This window comes from Brienomyrus brachyistius, chromosome 21, assembly GCF_023856365.1.
Source record: "Brienomyrus brachyistius isolate T26 chromosome 21, BBRACH_0.4, whole genome shotgun sequence".
In the NCBI taxonomy this organism is placed as follows: domain Eukaryota; kingdom Metazoa; phylum Chordata; class Actinopteri; order Osteoglossiformes; family Mormyridae; genus Brienomyrus; species Brienomyrus brachyistius.
This window is the reverse complement of record NC_064553.1, coordinates 13,835,477-13,852,084: the sequence shown is the minus strand read 5'-3', so window position 1 is coordinate 13,852,084 and position 16,608 is coordinate 13,835,477. Positions and strand designations below refer to the sequence as shown.

At 43.2% G+C, this 16,608-nt stretch overlaps 2 protein-coding genes across 5 annotated transcripts; both read left to right on the top strand.

The window, feature by feature from the left end:
• Window positions 1–3,440: 3,440 nt before the first annotated feature.
• fam131aa (family with sequence similarity 131 member Aa) lies at window positions 3,441–9,526 on the top strand. Of its 4 annotated transcripts, none has more exons than XM_048988627.1 (5): window positions 3,441–3,651; window positions 7,209–7,302; window positions 7,650–7,832; window positions 8,188–8,352; window positions 8,466–9,526. In XM_048988627.1, exons 1-5 carry the CDS (start codon window positions 3,616–3,618, stop codon window positions 8,780–8,782), a joined length of 795 nt encoding a protein of 264 aa, XP_048844584.1. In that variant the 5' UTR covers window positions 3,441–3,615; the 3' UTR covers window positions 8,783–9,526. The 4 variants fall into 4 exon arrangements, with proteins under 4 accessions (XP_048844584.1, XP_048844582.1, XP_048844583.1 ...); XM_048988625.1 differs by lacking the exon at window positions 3,441–3,651 and adding an exon at window positions 6,359–6,528; XM_048988626.1 differs by lacking the exon at window positions 3,441–3,651 and adding an exon at window positions 6,361–6,528 and having other exon boundaries at window positions 8,209–8,352.
• A 127-nt stretch (window positions 9,527–9,653) lies between these two features.
• Window positions 9,654–16,544, top strand: thpo (thrombopoietin). Its single transcript, XM_048988630.1, has 8 exons — window positions 9,654–9,856; window positions 10,643–11,172; window positions 11,742–11,872; window positions 12,094–12,180; window positions 12,427–12,591; window positions 12,799–13,165; window positions 13,731–15,431; window positions 16,020–16,544. The coding sequence occupies exons 2-6, from the start codon at window positions 11,166–11,168 to the stop codon at window positions 12,958–12,960; spliced, it is 552 nt and encodes a 183-aa protein (XP_048844587.1). The 5' UTR covers window positions 9,654–9,856; window positions 10,643–11,165; the 3' UTR covers window positions 12,961–13,165; window positions 13,731–15,431; window positions 16,020–16,544.
• Window positions 16,545–16,608: the final 64 nt, after the last annotated feature.

Below are 16,608 nucleotides of genomic sequence, written 5' to 3'. Positions count from 1 at the left end.
CTTTCATGGGCTAGTCCATCCATGGTGTCCAGACAGCCCTGTAGGAGATGGACATACTTTTGACTTGGTGGCCCAGGGCTATCCAAAAATCAAGCTTACTGTCATGCAAAACTCTCTCCCCCAAATAAGAGCTGCTGAGGTATCCGTAGTCACTTGCACCGTTCGTCCAATATGCAAACAAAACGGTTAAGTGTTTGTCCCAGTGCCGCTGATGGTCTGCTACTAGGATGCTGATGGGGTCACCAATGTCCTATTAAATCTTTCCACCAGCCTAACACTTTGTGTGCGTGGTAGTGGCCTCATCTTTTCACTCGACTGCCTACAGATTTTTCTGAAGATCTGACTCTCAAAACTGTGCCCCTGGTCACTGCAGAGCTCCTCAGGGAATCCAAACATGCCAGAGAATCAGGAAGTTGAACTGCCTTAGCGATGCCTTTGCTGCTGGCCACAAAGGAGCAAGCTCTACCTACCCCTTTGCTTCCAATGGATCACTGGGCCCTGGCCAACATCATCCTGTAGTTGCTTCAGCTCCTCCTTTGCCACATCCTCCATTTGTTGAGTAGAGTGCAGAGCCTTGATCTATCCCCATGGTGAACTCTGTCATCTAACTGGGCACAGTGCCTGCATGCTCCATTTGCAGAGGGTAATGAAATTTGTGTAAAGCCTCAATCCACTGATCGATCTGCCCCTCTGGTTCTCTAATATTGAATAGTCAATGAAGGGATGGGAATACATAGGATGGGAGCCTTAACTAATGCCTACTGCAGGACCCTGACTGCAGGACCCTGACTGCAGGACCCTGACTGCTGCCTCACAATCTGCATCCCAGGGGAACCGCTGCTCAAGGGTGTCACTGTGTTTACCATATAGGGGTGACAGGAACAGATCCATTAAGTGACTGAGTCAAATCTGTCTTCTTGCATTGTCCTGTATGACCTTATACGTATGTATACCTATGTACAGGCCACCTGTCCATTTCAATATTGACTGCATATGTTCGTTTATGCGTATGTAACTGAATTTGTTGGCTAAAAGTTTTTTTAAAAGTCAGTAGATTAGATGAGAACCAAATACTTATGACAAGTTTATTCATATTTTTAAAAGCAAAATCCTGGAAAGTACTGGGTGGGACAAATGACTGTCTAGAATATTGGGTGGGATGTGTTCCACCTGTCCCCCCCCCTCCCATAAGTAAAGCTATGCACCACAGTCTTTGATAATGGCAGTCATCAGGGGCACTGTCAAATCAGGGCTGCACTGAGGGTCTTCATTCAGAAAACAGATTTTCCTCACTCTCTGTTTTGGCCTAGTGTCAGCCGGGCCACACCAGCATGAAGAGCATTATTGGGGTGGAGGACAGGTTCTATTATTAAATCAGGAGCAAACTCCCTGTCAGGGAATCAAATCCTGTTTTCCCATTTCACTAATGGGGATACTCACCAGTAAACTCCCTCAGAAATAGGTAGATGTGCATTAATAAGACTCATAAATGAGCCTGTGTCCACTTGAGCAGTACAATGCACCCCTTGCAGGTGAAATACAACCCAAAGGGTACCTCTCCCACTGAGTTACCCCACCTTATAACATGGTAATTTTCCCAGGGAGTGTAAACAGTGCACAATTACACATTTTACACTCTTTAGTTGTGTGTGCTGTGGTTACAAAGGTTACAACACCGATGTGTTGTAACAGCATGACAAATAACTTTTTTATTGTGTACAATGTGAGTTATTTTCTAATATCTAGGACTTAATTAGTGTGTGTGAGGGGGGATTGTGTCCAGTATTTACAGCTTAAACTCTTTAATAAATTGTTCATAAAGTATAAGGATTAGTCTCTATCACAATTAGTCGTGTTTTGTATTAGCTTCTCCTACAGAACCCACCAGGCCGGGCCAGTCAATTCTATCTGCAACACTGGCTAAAAGGTTTTTTCCTCTCGGTCAGTAGGGGGCGCTGCCTTCAATTTGCTCAGACAACCAGTGACGGCAGTGATGCTTGCCACACTAGCGAGGACCAGTACTGCCCCCAAAGCAAATAAAAAACTTGGCCCTAACTTTACTGACTGCCTAAGAGTATTTGTGTTCCCTTGTGGTGATAAGGGTTTACATGTGCTGCATTGCTACAAGCGCCAGAAATACAAGAATATCTCAACAAAGTAAGAAAATGTGTTCAACACAAGTAATAGATAATAACATTGACTGTTATACTCCCAGCATGCTTTTCACTAGGCCTACCAGGAAGATATGAACCAAAAGACCAGTCAGGTGCTGTCCATCAGTTTTGGTGCTGAAAGAAGGAAGCAGGTCGATAGGCCCTTCTGTTTATTAAACAGAAACAGCACCTCTGATTGCTAGAACAAATTCACAAGTCAAACCATGAAGATGAAGAAACTCCTCCAAGAGTTATGGTTGGCGTATAATGAAAAGCTTCAGCTTATATACTGGACAAGTCTGCATAATCGAATGGATCTACTTGTAAATCTAACTTGATCAGAGAGTACAGAAGAGCAGAGCTGGCCACCCTATAGGGGACCTAGGCAATCGCCCAGGGTGCCATTTCATTAGGGGGTGCAAAAAAAGAAATGAAGAGGAAAAACCTCTGGTTGCTTTTTGCAACATTGCAGTTATTTACACAAGTTTTAATATTTCACTACTTTTCTTGTAAAACAGATGCAAGCTGGCTAGTTAAGAGGGATGGAAGCAAACACTCCTTGGTGAGTCTAAGTCTCCAGTCACAACATTGTAAGTCTGAGTCAAGTCTCAAGTCATGTGTCCTCAAGTCCAAGTCTAGTCCATGTCAGTTTCGTGGATTAAACTTGTTGCAGCAAAATCCCGCCACACTACGTTGCAAGTTAAGTCCTTCATAGGTAAAGGAAAGTTGAAAGCAGTATCTCCACTCTGTCACTCCTGTCCTCACACAGATGTTACATCCATGTACATGCAGGGAGTGATGCATCTTTCCATCAAACTATCTCAGGAGACCTTGCATTCAGCCAGATGAAAATGCAGACAGCAGAGAATTAATATGCACCGAAATTATAAAATTAATGTTATGATAGCCAGAGGGGTAACTATAGCCTCAAGTTAACCTAAGTCATAGGGTCCAAGTCAGGTCCAAGTCTCAAGTTATCTGGCCTCAAGTCCAAGTCGATTCCAAGTCTTTCCATCAGTTAAGCCGAGTCCAGATATTGTCATCAGATTTGTGACTTGAGTCTGAGCCAAGTTGTGAGTCAGTGACTTGATTCCCCACCTCTGCTAGTTAACAGCTGGATACCATGTACAATGTTTTTAATGCAAATAAATTTACTACGTTTTTTTTTTGCTGCTCTGGAGAGGGGCGCTCAGCAGAATCTCTCCTAGGGCGCCAAAACACCCAGGGCCGACACTGCAGAAAAGCATATCACGCCGGAATCTCCTGTAGCTTTAAGAAAAACGTCTGACTTTAAGCTGGGTGTTCAAACTGGTGACACTGCCACCGGGGAGTCTGTAGATCGGTGGAGGTCGGGCACCAGCAGACCAAGGGAATATAAAATCGCCTTATAAAACACGTGGAGTATGACTAAGGGGGTTAGGGTAAATTCACTATACAACCCGGATCCGTCTTCGTAGCAAATATGCTGTTGACTGCGTTGACTGATTTTAATTCCAAGGTAAGCCAGCGCTCGTCATTATTAACGTGGAAACGTCTTCTTTTAATTTTCTGCGTGCGTTTATTATCATCATAGTGTTGTAAGAGTATATTTGAAGCGTTTGGAATATAAATCAATGTCGTAATGCACCTGTTTCGTGAGACGGCAGACCAATGACTCTTTGTCTATTGACGTGCAGCCGCGAATTTGCCTTTGACAGGAGACAGACTTCTGGCTCACTTCTGCCTTCATTTATGGATGGTTTTTGTATGCTACTAAGGTTTTAGTACTGATGGTAAGATGGGTATTCTTGTAAGAGCACATTTGCATTAAATTATAGCTAAAAGAATGATGACCCCAGCACACTGTGTTATTGGTAAACAGCGGGCTGCTCCGCAGCGTCACCGGCACGCGGCTCGCGTCTTCGCCTCTGCCTTCGCTATTAATACAAAATCAATGCCGCGATGCACCTGTTTTTGGACATAAAGTGCATCAAGGTTCAGGAATCTATTGAACAAATGATCACAACAACAATCCGCAGGTAAAGGTTAGAGTCCAAACAAAATTTCGAAAAAATGCGATTCTAAGTAATATTACCCGATATGTATTTTATTCTTTCTTGTGCTTCATTTGCAGCAAAATTGATAAATTGTACATATGCGTTGGTTTACTTGATGTCATAATGAAATATAAAATAGCGGGGTTTGGGGTTTATGTATGGGATGTCAGAACGTACAAAGAATTAGGCTTATGCTCAACTACTTTGGTAGAAATTTACTGGACTCACGATTTTTGGCACTTTTTATCTATATATTTGTCTTGTATTTATCTTTAAAACCATGCTGATTTAAAACCTGCACACGAAACTGGGGTGTTTCATTTAAGAGTACCAGATGTCACACACAGCAAGATAGACAAGCTCAACAGGGCATGTCAGCCCTGAAATTTTTAGTAAATAATGAAATGCATGACATATACACTGCTTACAGCCAGAAATACAATCGATTAATTGTTCAGCAGTGTTACCCTCGCGGCCGCATAGCATAGTGCTGTGTAGCATTGCTAAGTGATTCTCGGTTTTGATTATCTCAATGTGACACAATCCTGACTAGAATAGTCCAAATTCACAGTTCTGCACGACGCTCCCCCTTCTGTCATAATGTGAGAAAAGACATTATATACAGACATATTTCCACTCATCATAACAGACTGCCTGTTGCGTGTGACGTGGAGCTGAGGATTCTCTGCCTGACCCCCATATTCATGGGAAGCATGCCGACGTGCCTTTCATCCATTTGCCACTAGAGGGCGGCCAGTACTTGAAGATGAATTTGACCCAGTTATCAGGTCCCTAAGGGTATCTGATTTGAGCCTTTTAACCAGAAAAACGTACTGATGCTTTGCGTTTCCACACTTCACAAGGAGGTACAATGGTATAACTGCATCTGCCGAATTATCTGGATTACTTGAATGTTAACTTACACATAACCTATAAAAGTCATCTTTTTAGATAACACCACCGATGCGTGGGACTTCTAGTCTGTCTGTTGTACTATTTTACCACTGTGAGTGAGTTTGCTCTTCGCTGAGGTACATTTCACACTCGCCCAGTCACTGGTCAGATCATAAAAAGCCTGACTAGTCTAGTAATGGTAATAAACTATAGCTTTACCTTGGAAATGGACGCGGGTTTGTTTAGCATTACTGTAACTGACTTTGGCACAGGACTGTAGCCCTGCTACAAATGCCTAGTTTGATTCCCAACACAAATCCTTAAGCAGAACCGCTGTCTATAAGGGCCCCTGCCAACCTGCGTGAAACACCTGGACCCGATTTGTGAGGAACAATAGAAACAAAAGAACATAATATACAAAATACTACATAATACTACAAAATAATAGTTTAATCTCAAAGAACTTCTCCATTTGGAGAATGTATAATCCAATCAAAATCTATGGAGCACATTTACTAAGACCGCTGGGTACTATTTCATGAATAAAATCCTAACATCCTACATTTTGATCTTCATTTCAAGGTTCGTGTATTTAATAGGCGCCTTCAGGGATCCCAGGGGTACAGAACAAGGTCGAACACTTTTAAAATGCACCGTCAGCCATCAGCTTATTAAGAGGTAGAGACAGCAGACAAATGAGTACTGACATCTACAGATCCGAGTCAGAAAAACCACAAACCTCTAAATGCTGCACAACTGTGCCTTGCCAGTTAGCAGACAAGAGATTAATTGACACAGACTGAAAAGCGAATAAAATGTGCTTGAATTTTAGGGATAAGGGATTTAAGACCCTGACATGCATAGTCACAAAAGAAGTGAAAAGTGAATTTGAGAAACATCTCAGGTGAATGTGGTTGTTCCTGGTTGTGCAGTGATGACTGAACGCTTTGGTGAAACAGGAACCTGGCCCTACACACAGGCTGACCACCTGGCAGGATCTTTAGCTCATTACAGCCAAATCACTGCACGGTTTAGCGACTTTAACATCTGCTGATGATGTTCTTGGCTGGTGCTTCCTAGCATTTAGCGAGCGCGTCACCACGGGAGCACAGGTGCCTCAGCCCAGATTGCCACAGCGAGAAAAGAGCACAAGTCGCCTGTAAGCGACGGTGAGCAGCGACGGTCTTTTACGCGACATCATCTGCGTATATCGCCCCGTAGCCTAGGAGAAATGATTCCATGGTGACCAGTTGCTATAGAAACGCACCTTTCCCAGTGGAAAGTTGGTAGATGCACAGTCAAGCGCAGGGGCTAGAAAATGAAACAGGCGCAGCCAGCAACCTAGTATGTCGGTTAAAGAGATCGTGATCTGCAGCGGATTGTTCCTTTGGAGTCGGCTTGTTCCCGGCGGATTGAGCAGTGTTGCTGTGGAAGAGGCCAATTTGGTACAGCTTTTATATAATAAATAAAGCTAAGGCTTGTTATTTTGAGTTGATGTTGGATGGGCAGGTGTATGTCTGCCTGTTTTCATTCGGTTTTGCAGTTAAGATTTTCCTGCCATCACGTCGTCTATTGTCTGAACTCGGGAGGGAGTGTAAAGCTGTAAGGAAGCTGCTATTATCCTCTGTTGCACAGAGACAGCTTGGTATGGATGTTATTTGTGATTTAAAGTGAGTCCCATTTTGCACCTGTGGAGTTTTGCAGCAGACTCTGTAGAGAGTTAGCAGATCTGCTGACAGGCCTGGTGGATGAGCAGCTTTCTGGCGTCATGCTGAATCAGAACAGCTTTGTATTTTTGGAGTGCAGCTGAAGGGGGCTGGACCATCCCTTGCCTCCCGGCAGGTGTTCCTACGTGAGTAGACAGCAGACTTACTGGCAGGGCGAACTGTGAACAAGGGTCCCTGGAGCAAAGCCAGCAGAGATGATAATTTACCCAGGATTTGTAGCATGGCACCCGGCCGCTGGATGATGCATAAGCCCATATCTGGACTGGAATGCCTGGGTTGAACAGACAGATGACCTTGTCTGCCTTAATATGAATTGGGAGTCTCACTTGTGGACTTACTGAGGTGGGCCTGTTGGTATTGGTGACGCGCCAGTAACTGAATGCTTGTGCTATTTGCAGGTAAATGCTGTGGACGGCGTGGAAATGCTGCCAAAGCCCAGAAAAGCCCTGACCATCCACGAGATCGCAGCACTCGCCTGGTCGTCGCTCTACGGTATAAACACACGAGTGCAGACTGTCAGAAAAATGTGTACAGCCTTGGTACAGTTTTGGTCCTGAAGATAAAAACAGCATTAATGTACCCCAATGGTACAAACATGTTCCTCAGAGTCTATTTCTGTGCCTTAAATTAGACTAAAAGGTACATTTACATATAGCTGGGGTACATTTGGCCCCAGTGACAAGTAATTGTACCCTCAAAGGTCACACATTTTTTTTCTGACAGTGTCTTTGACTTTCACAACATGTCTCTCCCAGAGGCACCACAGAAAACATTTTTTTCGACCCACTCTGCTAACGGCATCCTTTGGCCATGTTACGCTGTACCGGCCAAACCCACAGGTATCTCCCAGGTGGTGAAGGAGCACGTGACCAAGCCCACTGCCATGGCCCAGGGTCGGGTGGCTCATCTGATTGAGTGGAAGGGCTGGTGCAAGCCTGTGGAGCCTTTCAGCACACTGGAGTCTCACCTCACTTCCTACCGCCACCTCAGTGAGGGAGAGCAGGAAGCACGCTTTGCTGCAGGTAGGGTGTCTATTTGTGAGGCAGTGTGTTTATGAGTCTGTGTATCTGCCTATGAACCTGAATCTCTATGTGAGTCCCTGTTTGAGTCAGTGCCTATGAGTCAATGTTTGTCAAAGAGTCTATGACTGCGAGTCAAGGTTTTTGTGCGAGTCTGTGTGTTTCTGTGTGGATGTGTGTGTGCATGTGAGAGAGAGTCAGTGTCTGTCTATGAGGCTGTATCTTTGTGTGTGATTCGGTGTCTGTCCCTGCGCCCAAATCTCTGTGTGAATCAGTTTTTGTCAATGAGTTTGTCTGTGAGTCAGTGTCTGTGTGAGAAACTGTGTAAGTGTGTCTGTGTGTGCACACGTGTGTTTAGGTCGGTGCTCATGCTCCTCAGGGGTAGCTGAACAGTTCGCCATCGCTGAGGCTAAGCTGCGAGCCTGGTCTTCCGTGGATGACGATGATGATGAACCCAATGAAGACTTGCATGAGGAAGGCTTCTCCCCTGAAAGTGAGCTTCCACAAAATATCCAGGTCGAAGGTATGCACTCGCTTGTGTTTAGTCTGGAGATTCACAAATTCAGCTTCCTCAGTCTACATATACCTCCGTCATGCTCTCCGCTGATGACCAGGTGGACTCTGTTCTCTCTACAGGCCCAGCCCCATCAGAGAGCCCACTAAACACCCGTTGTTCCAGATTCCACAGCTTTGAGGTTCAGCTCCAGGGCCACACCCCTGAGGCCCCCGCTTCGCCCACCTTACCTGCATACTTTGCATCTGAAATCCTGGCCGCACTGCAGGGAGCTTGCGCCCCTTCCAGTCCAGCTGATGAAGACTCTTCTTCTTCTTCCTCACCTTTGGCATCGTTGATAGAGACTGAATATCTCCCAGAACATGATGGAAGCAGAGAGATATCTGCTATGAGCTTGTTTGAGGTGATCCCTCTGGAAGAAAAAGTGGAAGAGGGGTGATATCATCTCTGATTCTTCTCTCTTCACCAGGTGTTGCTCAGCTTAATGTAACATTCCCTCTCTGGTATTTAGCAGTACCCATAACAATTCACACGCATCCAGCCTGCAGTCTCAACATGGTCTCACCCCAACCTTAATCCCAGCTCGACATAACCGTGACCAAATTCCTCTTGCCATCCCTGTTTAGCATCCTTACACTCCATCCACGCACATGTGGAGGTTTGTGCGGATGAGAATGACCCGCCTAGGAGACGGAACACCGACGTGCTTCTCCCGCAAGTGACCTGGCTTGGAGTTGAGTTTTTATTTCTGTGTATCCTGAACACCCTCAGCTTATTGCTCCACTCCAGAGAGATGCTGTTGTGTGGAATCTCTTCCCCCATGCCGGAAGGATACCAGTCCCAGTATGATGCACTGGGAGATTTACCAGCCTGCTGAAACGTTCTTACAGACCAGGTTACATCTTTCTCGAGTATTTCTCTACAGAGATCTACTTTTATTGCACTAGTTTTCTACCATTAAAATGTTGTTCTGGTAATTATTACGGCTTTGATTTTCATTCTGGTGTCATATTATGTGATGGATGACAGGAATTTGTTTTTCTAAAATGATGAATGTCATCGAAGGTCAGACCCTTTGAGGTGTAATACGTATGGAAAGATTTTTGGAACTGTAGATGAAATAATCATGAAAAAAACTGAATATTGTGTATTTGTGTTAATACAGTAAAGTTGTACCATCATTCACCCGTCTGGCTTTGATCTCCACTTAAAAGTGTGTTGGGGATGTAGCTGGCTGTGGGTATTAGCTGGTCAATCAGACATTCAACAGATCAATCAAATGATCAGTCAGTCTATTAGCCTGTCAAACAATTACTCATTTAATAATGAAATCAATCAGTCAAAAAGTCACCGAATCAGTGAGGCTGTCTTTTGCCGTGTGGATTTCCAGTGAAGATTATTTCTGCTCCCTGCTGCCTCTTGTTCAAAACTGCACCAGGCTGCTGGTGTGGATTCATGCTAAACAGCGGAGGAGACGACGTGCAGCTGAATGATAACTACAGAAGCCTGTGAGGTGGGTCATGACGTCAGCAGACACTAAATACGGCAGCATGGTAGACCGCTGACAAAGCTTTAGCTTGGACTGAGACAATGTTCCTCAAGTAAATATTGAAATAATCAAATCAGGCAAGTTACTGAAAAGCTCAAAGGACTTAACCCATGATAGATCAATATATGCATGTGTGTTTATGTGTGTAAATTATATATATATAATTTATCCCAGGACTTTTGCACAATCTATACAAGTCGAATATGTTCCACAGAGCAAATTTACATGGACTCGATTTTCCAGTGTCCTGTAACCGCTTGTCCTATTATATATATGTGTGTATGTATGTGTATATATATATATATATATATATATATATATATATATATATACACACACACACACACATACCTATATAAAATTAAATACACAGATTTTCACCGTTTGATTAAATTCTACATAAACGTCTCCAAGGATTTCTTAGATAGGGTGAAGGTCATTGTGTGGGTTTGAACTTCTTTCCTGTTACCGTAAATCTGGTCAAAGTGGGAATTAACCCTGCATTTGCAATTCTGGGAAAGAGTCCAGGATTTAATGGATTGTGTCCCTGCAAAGTGAATGTACGTGGATAACAGGATGTCCAGAGGTAGAATATTAACCCAGGCTAAAGAGTGAATGTTTATTAGCTGCTTTCATACAGTTTAATACTGTTTGGAACAGCACTGAAGAATCATGAAATCTCTTGATTACATGTGGCTTTGCAATTGCTCTTTAAAAAGTATGATTCATGTATAACTTTTATTTTCGCAGAAACAGATGTGCAGGGAAAGCCAGTGGTAGACAAGGGAGAGTGACTGGGAGAGGAACTTGAGAAGGACTGGGAGGGAGACAGAGAGAGACCAGGAGGGCGCACGTGGGATTCTCTGGAAGATCCAGAACACCACATTCAAGTGAATGGCACAAGAAAAAAACAAACGACCAAATCCCACAGGCATGGCAGTGTGGAATGTACCTGTGCAGTGAGTAAAGAATTGCTGGAAGCACTGTAGTAGAACAGTGTAAAAAAAAATCCTTGTCTCACGAGTCTTTCATTTAAAATGGACTTTTTTGGACTTTATGTGTCATCTTGTGAACATATCAGTTACAACCGAAGTGGCTTGGCTGACCAGAACCAGAATCAGAATCGCTACTGCCACATGACCAAGGCCGGTGGGAATTTCAGTTGACACAGCTTGCTATTGTTGGAGACGTCATGATAACAGACAACTAACAGCTGGAATAAAGAAGGCAGAAAATAAATACAAGAAACAAGATACACAACAGAGACGGGTAAATGCAAGGTATGTAATAAAAGCAGTAGTTTGTTCATAGTTTGACATTCATCTACTGGAAAGACTAGGCTGGTGTTTTAAGGAGTGAACAGATGAGTGAATACATGCCAGTATCTGTACTGTACTGGACAGATGAGTGAATACATGCCAGTATCTGTACTGTACTGGACAGATGAGTGAATACATGCCAGTATCTGTACTGTACTGGACAGATGAGTGAAAACATGCCAGTATCTGTACTGTACTGGACAGATGAGTGAATACATGCCAGTATCTGTACTGTACTGGATAGATGAGTGAATACATGCCAGTATCTGTACTGTAATGGACAGATGAGTGAATACATGCCAGTATCTGTACTGTACTGGACAGATGAGTGAATACATGCCAGTATCTGTACTGGACAGATGCTGTGTTATCATCACAGTTTGTTTCCCGCAGCCCACTGTAGAGCAATAGCAGGGAACATTGTTTGGTAAGGTCACTGTGGTACAGTGATCAGCATCAATCAGTGGGCAGTGTGGTCACTACAGAACTTCGCCCGTTCTGTAACGACAATATTTCTGTTTTTTTCTCAGGACCCATATTTCTGCTGATCTTCCTGGCTGCTGGTGAGGTGGGGAACATTCAGGCAAGACCAATCGATTTTGTGTGCGATGATCACGCTCGGAGAGACATGAACACACTGAAAAAACTGGAGGCAGCTATGGTGAAAAAAACCGTTGTATTAATGCATGGTAGATTTACGTTGCATAACACAAGAAATTCAATCCTTTATTTCCACACTATCCCCAAATGTCGGACCGCATTTTTTTGGTTTCTCTACCTGCCTGATTCCCTGGCTGCCGTGTGTCCTCATGTCATGTGCCTGTCTGCATGTTTGACTTGCTTACTGTCTCCATTCTTGTTTCCTTGCCTGTGTACATCTAGAGTGGCTGCAGTTCGTCAGCCTCACTTCCATCTCCTATCCAGTTGCCTTGCGTTAAGATCCATAAAGCATCTTGGGATAAGAAATCGGTAAGTTATAAAACACCCCTCTCTGCCCTCTTCCATACAACGTCCCCCCACACACACACACCTGGTGGCAAGCAACCAGCCCCACCTAAACAAAGCCAAACTAAAGGTGCACTTATATTTCCGAAAAAAACCCTGAATTGATAAATTGACCTAGTGGTTTTAATACTGATGGAATTTATTGCAGTGACAGAGAACTCAGTGACATCTAACGCAGATGTGTTAATGTGCCTTTTCTGTTTTGCCTAGTTGCAGCAGAAAACAGGGGAGGTCCAGGCTGCCCTAGAGATGCTAGGTCAAGATGTAAGGGCGACAATGACTCTTAGTCAGCCCACATGTCAGCTGTCACTGCTGCAACAACTGGAACACAGCATCTCCAATTACCTGCATGTAGTGACTCACCTGGAGATCACAGTAAGAGACACTCGGTGTGTCTAGAAAAGAGCACAGAGTATCTCAGTGCGTCTGTGGGAAATAAACCATAGTGTCAGCGTGTCTAAATAAAACACAATAGTAATTTGCCAATCATTTATTTTATTACTTTTTTAAGTAGAAGATATAAATCACACACATCAGTATCTTAAGTAGATAAATGTACTTGATAGACTTTGTCTCTTCCAGGGTCAAGTGGAGAAACTGAACTTTTTCTGCCCAAGCGAACGCACTAACAACTTGGGTTTCGTCCTGTGGAATTTTGGGAGGCTGCTCTCAGGCAAACTGGAGTGGCTTGTAGCAGAGCTGAAGGACAGGTGTCAGGTGGGAAGGCCAACTACCAACATTTGACTTCTGGCTCCACACTGAGGATCAGAAAGGCCACATGCCCTAGACAGTGCGAATGCCGGCAGAGAAGCCTTTCCATCATGGCACCGTTTGCACTGAATGTCGTTTTAATGCCCTCTACTGGACAATGTAAAAATTACAAACACTAAAAACATCAAAATGTCAGCATTGCAGTCACTTGGACGAAACAATGCATGCGTACATAAAAGTAAGTAATTTTCTTTCAAAAATATTTAAAGCATTTGGATTTAAACGCAATATAATAAATTTTCAAATGAAAATGTATATTCAAGGATGTCTGCCCTTCAGGTTTCCGCATATTCTAATCCAAACATGACATTCTAACTGGCTTCAAGTCATGACCAATTATGAGTTCAGACCAGACAGAACTTCATAATTAAGTAACCATGTGGTTTTCTTATCGTCATAGCATATAGTGCTTGAACTAAAACATTACAAGTCATATGGTAGAATACATACCAATTCAGCATAACTATTTACCATCACAGAAGTCACCTCATAACCTTTGTAACAAGTCACGCTCACTCCTAGCACAAAAGCTGTTCTAAATAGTGATGATACTGAACACTTGCTGAGAGAACCAAAAGGCGGCAGCAAGAATTGTGACTCGAATTAAAATACAACTATTACATAATGTGTTCTCCTATAACACGTGTTTTGAAAATGCAATTTTGCTCCAAAGCAATTGATATATTGAACATTAAATCTCAATACAGAGACATTTTCACGTTATGCACGATTTCGTCTCCTAGAAGCTGAAGACAGAAAACACCAATCGGCTGAACCAAGCAACCGACATAGTAATACAGATTCCTGGCTTTTTGTTTGTTACAAATATGGTGACCAGATAATCTGTCAGGGAGGACACTTTGAACTGCTTCAGTTTTATAAAACTTAATTTAAAACTGAAAGGCTTCCTGACTTTGCACTGTTTTTTTTCTCCTATGTTAAACTATTTTGCACCCTCCATATAATCTTTTTTTATTCAATATTAAATTCTACAACCGTTACCTTAATCTTTTGTACCTCACAAAATAAAAGTTTCTTCGACTCTTTGTTAAGTGCTTTGGGGCAACTATGTTGGGAAAGATGCTCTACAAACTGAATCAAACTGGATATCAGGCACATGGTGGCTCAGGCAGTAGACGGGGGGATGGTTCTCAAAAACATTGTTTCGCCCATAATTAAGTTATTGTAACCCTGCAGCTGAATAGTCCCAACTATGTACGGTAATTTGTCAACGGGGTCTTTTGGGAAACGTACGCCGGCTAACTGGGCAGGGTTGAAAGCGAAGTAGGCTATTATATGCCCTCTTTAGTTTCATCCCTTCAAAAAAGAAATGAAAAATAACAAATGAAATTAAAATAATGATGTATGTTTGCTTAAAATAAAATATTGTTGTAAATATAATCAGACTTTAACGTTGAGAATTTTAATCCGGCGCTGCCACAAACAGCTTTTGAATTCCCAGCATTCTTTGCGACCTCCTCTTCATCCATTTCACTGGCTTTGCCGCTTGGTGGCGGGAGTATGTACTAAGTTACAGTCAAATCTTCTGGCTGTTTACTGTATGTGAGGAGTGTTAATTTCCATTTCTAATTAATATCATGTTCTATAAGTTGCTGTTGATCTAGAGTAATTTGCGGATCGTTGTACGATGCCTCTGATATTTAGGGGATTTCGATTTTGGGACTGCGCAGGTGATAGTAAGCAGCCGGCTCGGACAGGGACAGACGGGACATCGGAATGTGAAAAAATGTGTGTAAAACATCCATTTAATCTTTCGGGATTGTGGGCCATGGCTGCTGATTATTCGACAGTGGTCATTTAGAGAAATCGTAGCGCGCATGTGAACTCTAATCTTGTTACTGTGCGTAGTTTTTATTTGGCCTTCCCACGTGTAATTTCTACGTCTCATTCTATCCAGGTCTTGCTATAAATCGCAAGATGCGTGAAAGGTGAGTAACTAATTAAGGGTCGTGCTTCGTCTGAACGAGATTAATATTCATATTTGCAGAAAACCAGTGCCTCTAGGTGTTGCCCGTTTGTTCCATGTGTAACGAATGGGGTGTCAGCAGGGGCAGACAGGAACTCTTGTGTTGGACAGAGAAAGGTGTGACTCTGTGCACCTTTTAACGTCCTCTGCAAGCACAGGCAGAATGAAGTACGGCCTACTTTTAGGTTTTGTTGTCTAGAAATTAGCTGATGAAGCTTCTTAATATTTTTAATATTTACGCAGGTGCTATTCTCACAGTATTTTTGCGATCTAATTTTTCTGTATTCAAGTTACCTAATGGTGCAACAGCCAGACTCTCGGGCTTAAAGCGGCAGCCTTCACACTGCCTTTATATAAGCTTGTCTGTTCTTTTCCTTCCTTATAGGCTCTATAGCTAGGATCTAACTACCAGTGCGAGTGCAAGTCTACTCGCGAAATGAGTTGGGCGTCTTCTGGGGTAAGATTCTTAAAATGTATGTAGAATACTGCCAGTCTGAGACATTGCTGGATATGCTGACATCTGGGGTTGCAAAATTCATGAATTTTCCCCGTTAATTCCCATATATTCCAGTTCATTCTTATGGAAAGTTTCCAACTTAAACTATGGGGATTTTGGAAATATTCTAACTTCCCATTCCATTAAACCTTTACTTCCTGCAGCTGAATCCACTTCTGCAATGTATTCAGAGTTGAATTGTGAATGACATTCAGTCTGTTCATTGAAGGTCTCGTATAAATTTTATACATTTTCAGCTGTGCTGTTTGTAACGTGTGAACTCGGCGGACATTGCCTCTAGGTGTTGCCCGTTTGTTTCATGTGTAACGAATGGGGTGTCAGCAGGGGCAGACAGGAACTCTTGTGCTGGACGGAGGAAGGTGTGACTCTGTGCACCTTTTAACGTCCTCTGCAAGCACAGGCAGCTGGAATGAAGTACAGATGTGGGACAGACTGGTGCAGATTCTGTTAGTATCTGTAAGTGGTCTGTTAGGTTGCATTTGAATCTTTCAGCTTCAGTTATTAATTTCAAGTATTGTCTGTCTACAGGAGTAGAGCAACCCCAAGAGGCCCCATCTCAAGACAATGGTCATTTCGGTCAAGGTCAGGAATGCCCATGAGGAGTATTAACCCTACTATGAGATTATGTATGAGGTGCCTCTTACTAAATGCACCTTTGAGGCAGCGTGTGATTCAGTGGTTTAAGTCTCAGTGCCTGTAATCAGAAGGTCACTGGTTCAAGCCCAGCCTTGTCACGTCTGCAGGTCCGTGAGGAAGGCACAGAACCCACAGCTCTCTGGGCGCTGCTTTGTGCCCGGCTTGCTCTCACCTACAGAGAGCGTGTTGGGGGAGGAGTAAAGAGAAATTCCCCATGGGGATCGATAAAGTATCAGTTATTAACCTCTGCAGGTATATGCTGCTGGCTGCATTTCTCGGCACTGGCAGCACCACTCACTGCACCACAGTTCACTGTACTGATGTTGCAGCGCTGCATGGCTATAAACACCTGCTGAATATATGTCTATGTATATATCTATATAATATGAATAAATAAAATGAACTATCTGTGACGGATTCTGTGTGTGGAGTGAATTATTGGTTAATAATGTGGGATGACTTCCATCTTTCAATGGCATAT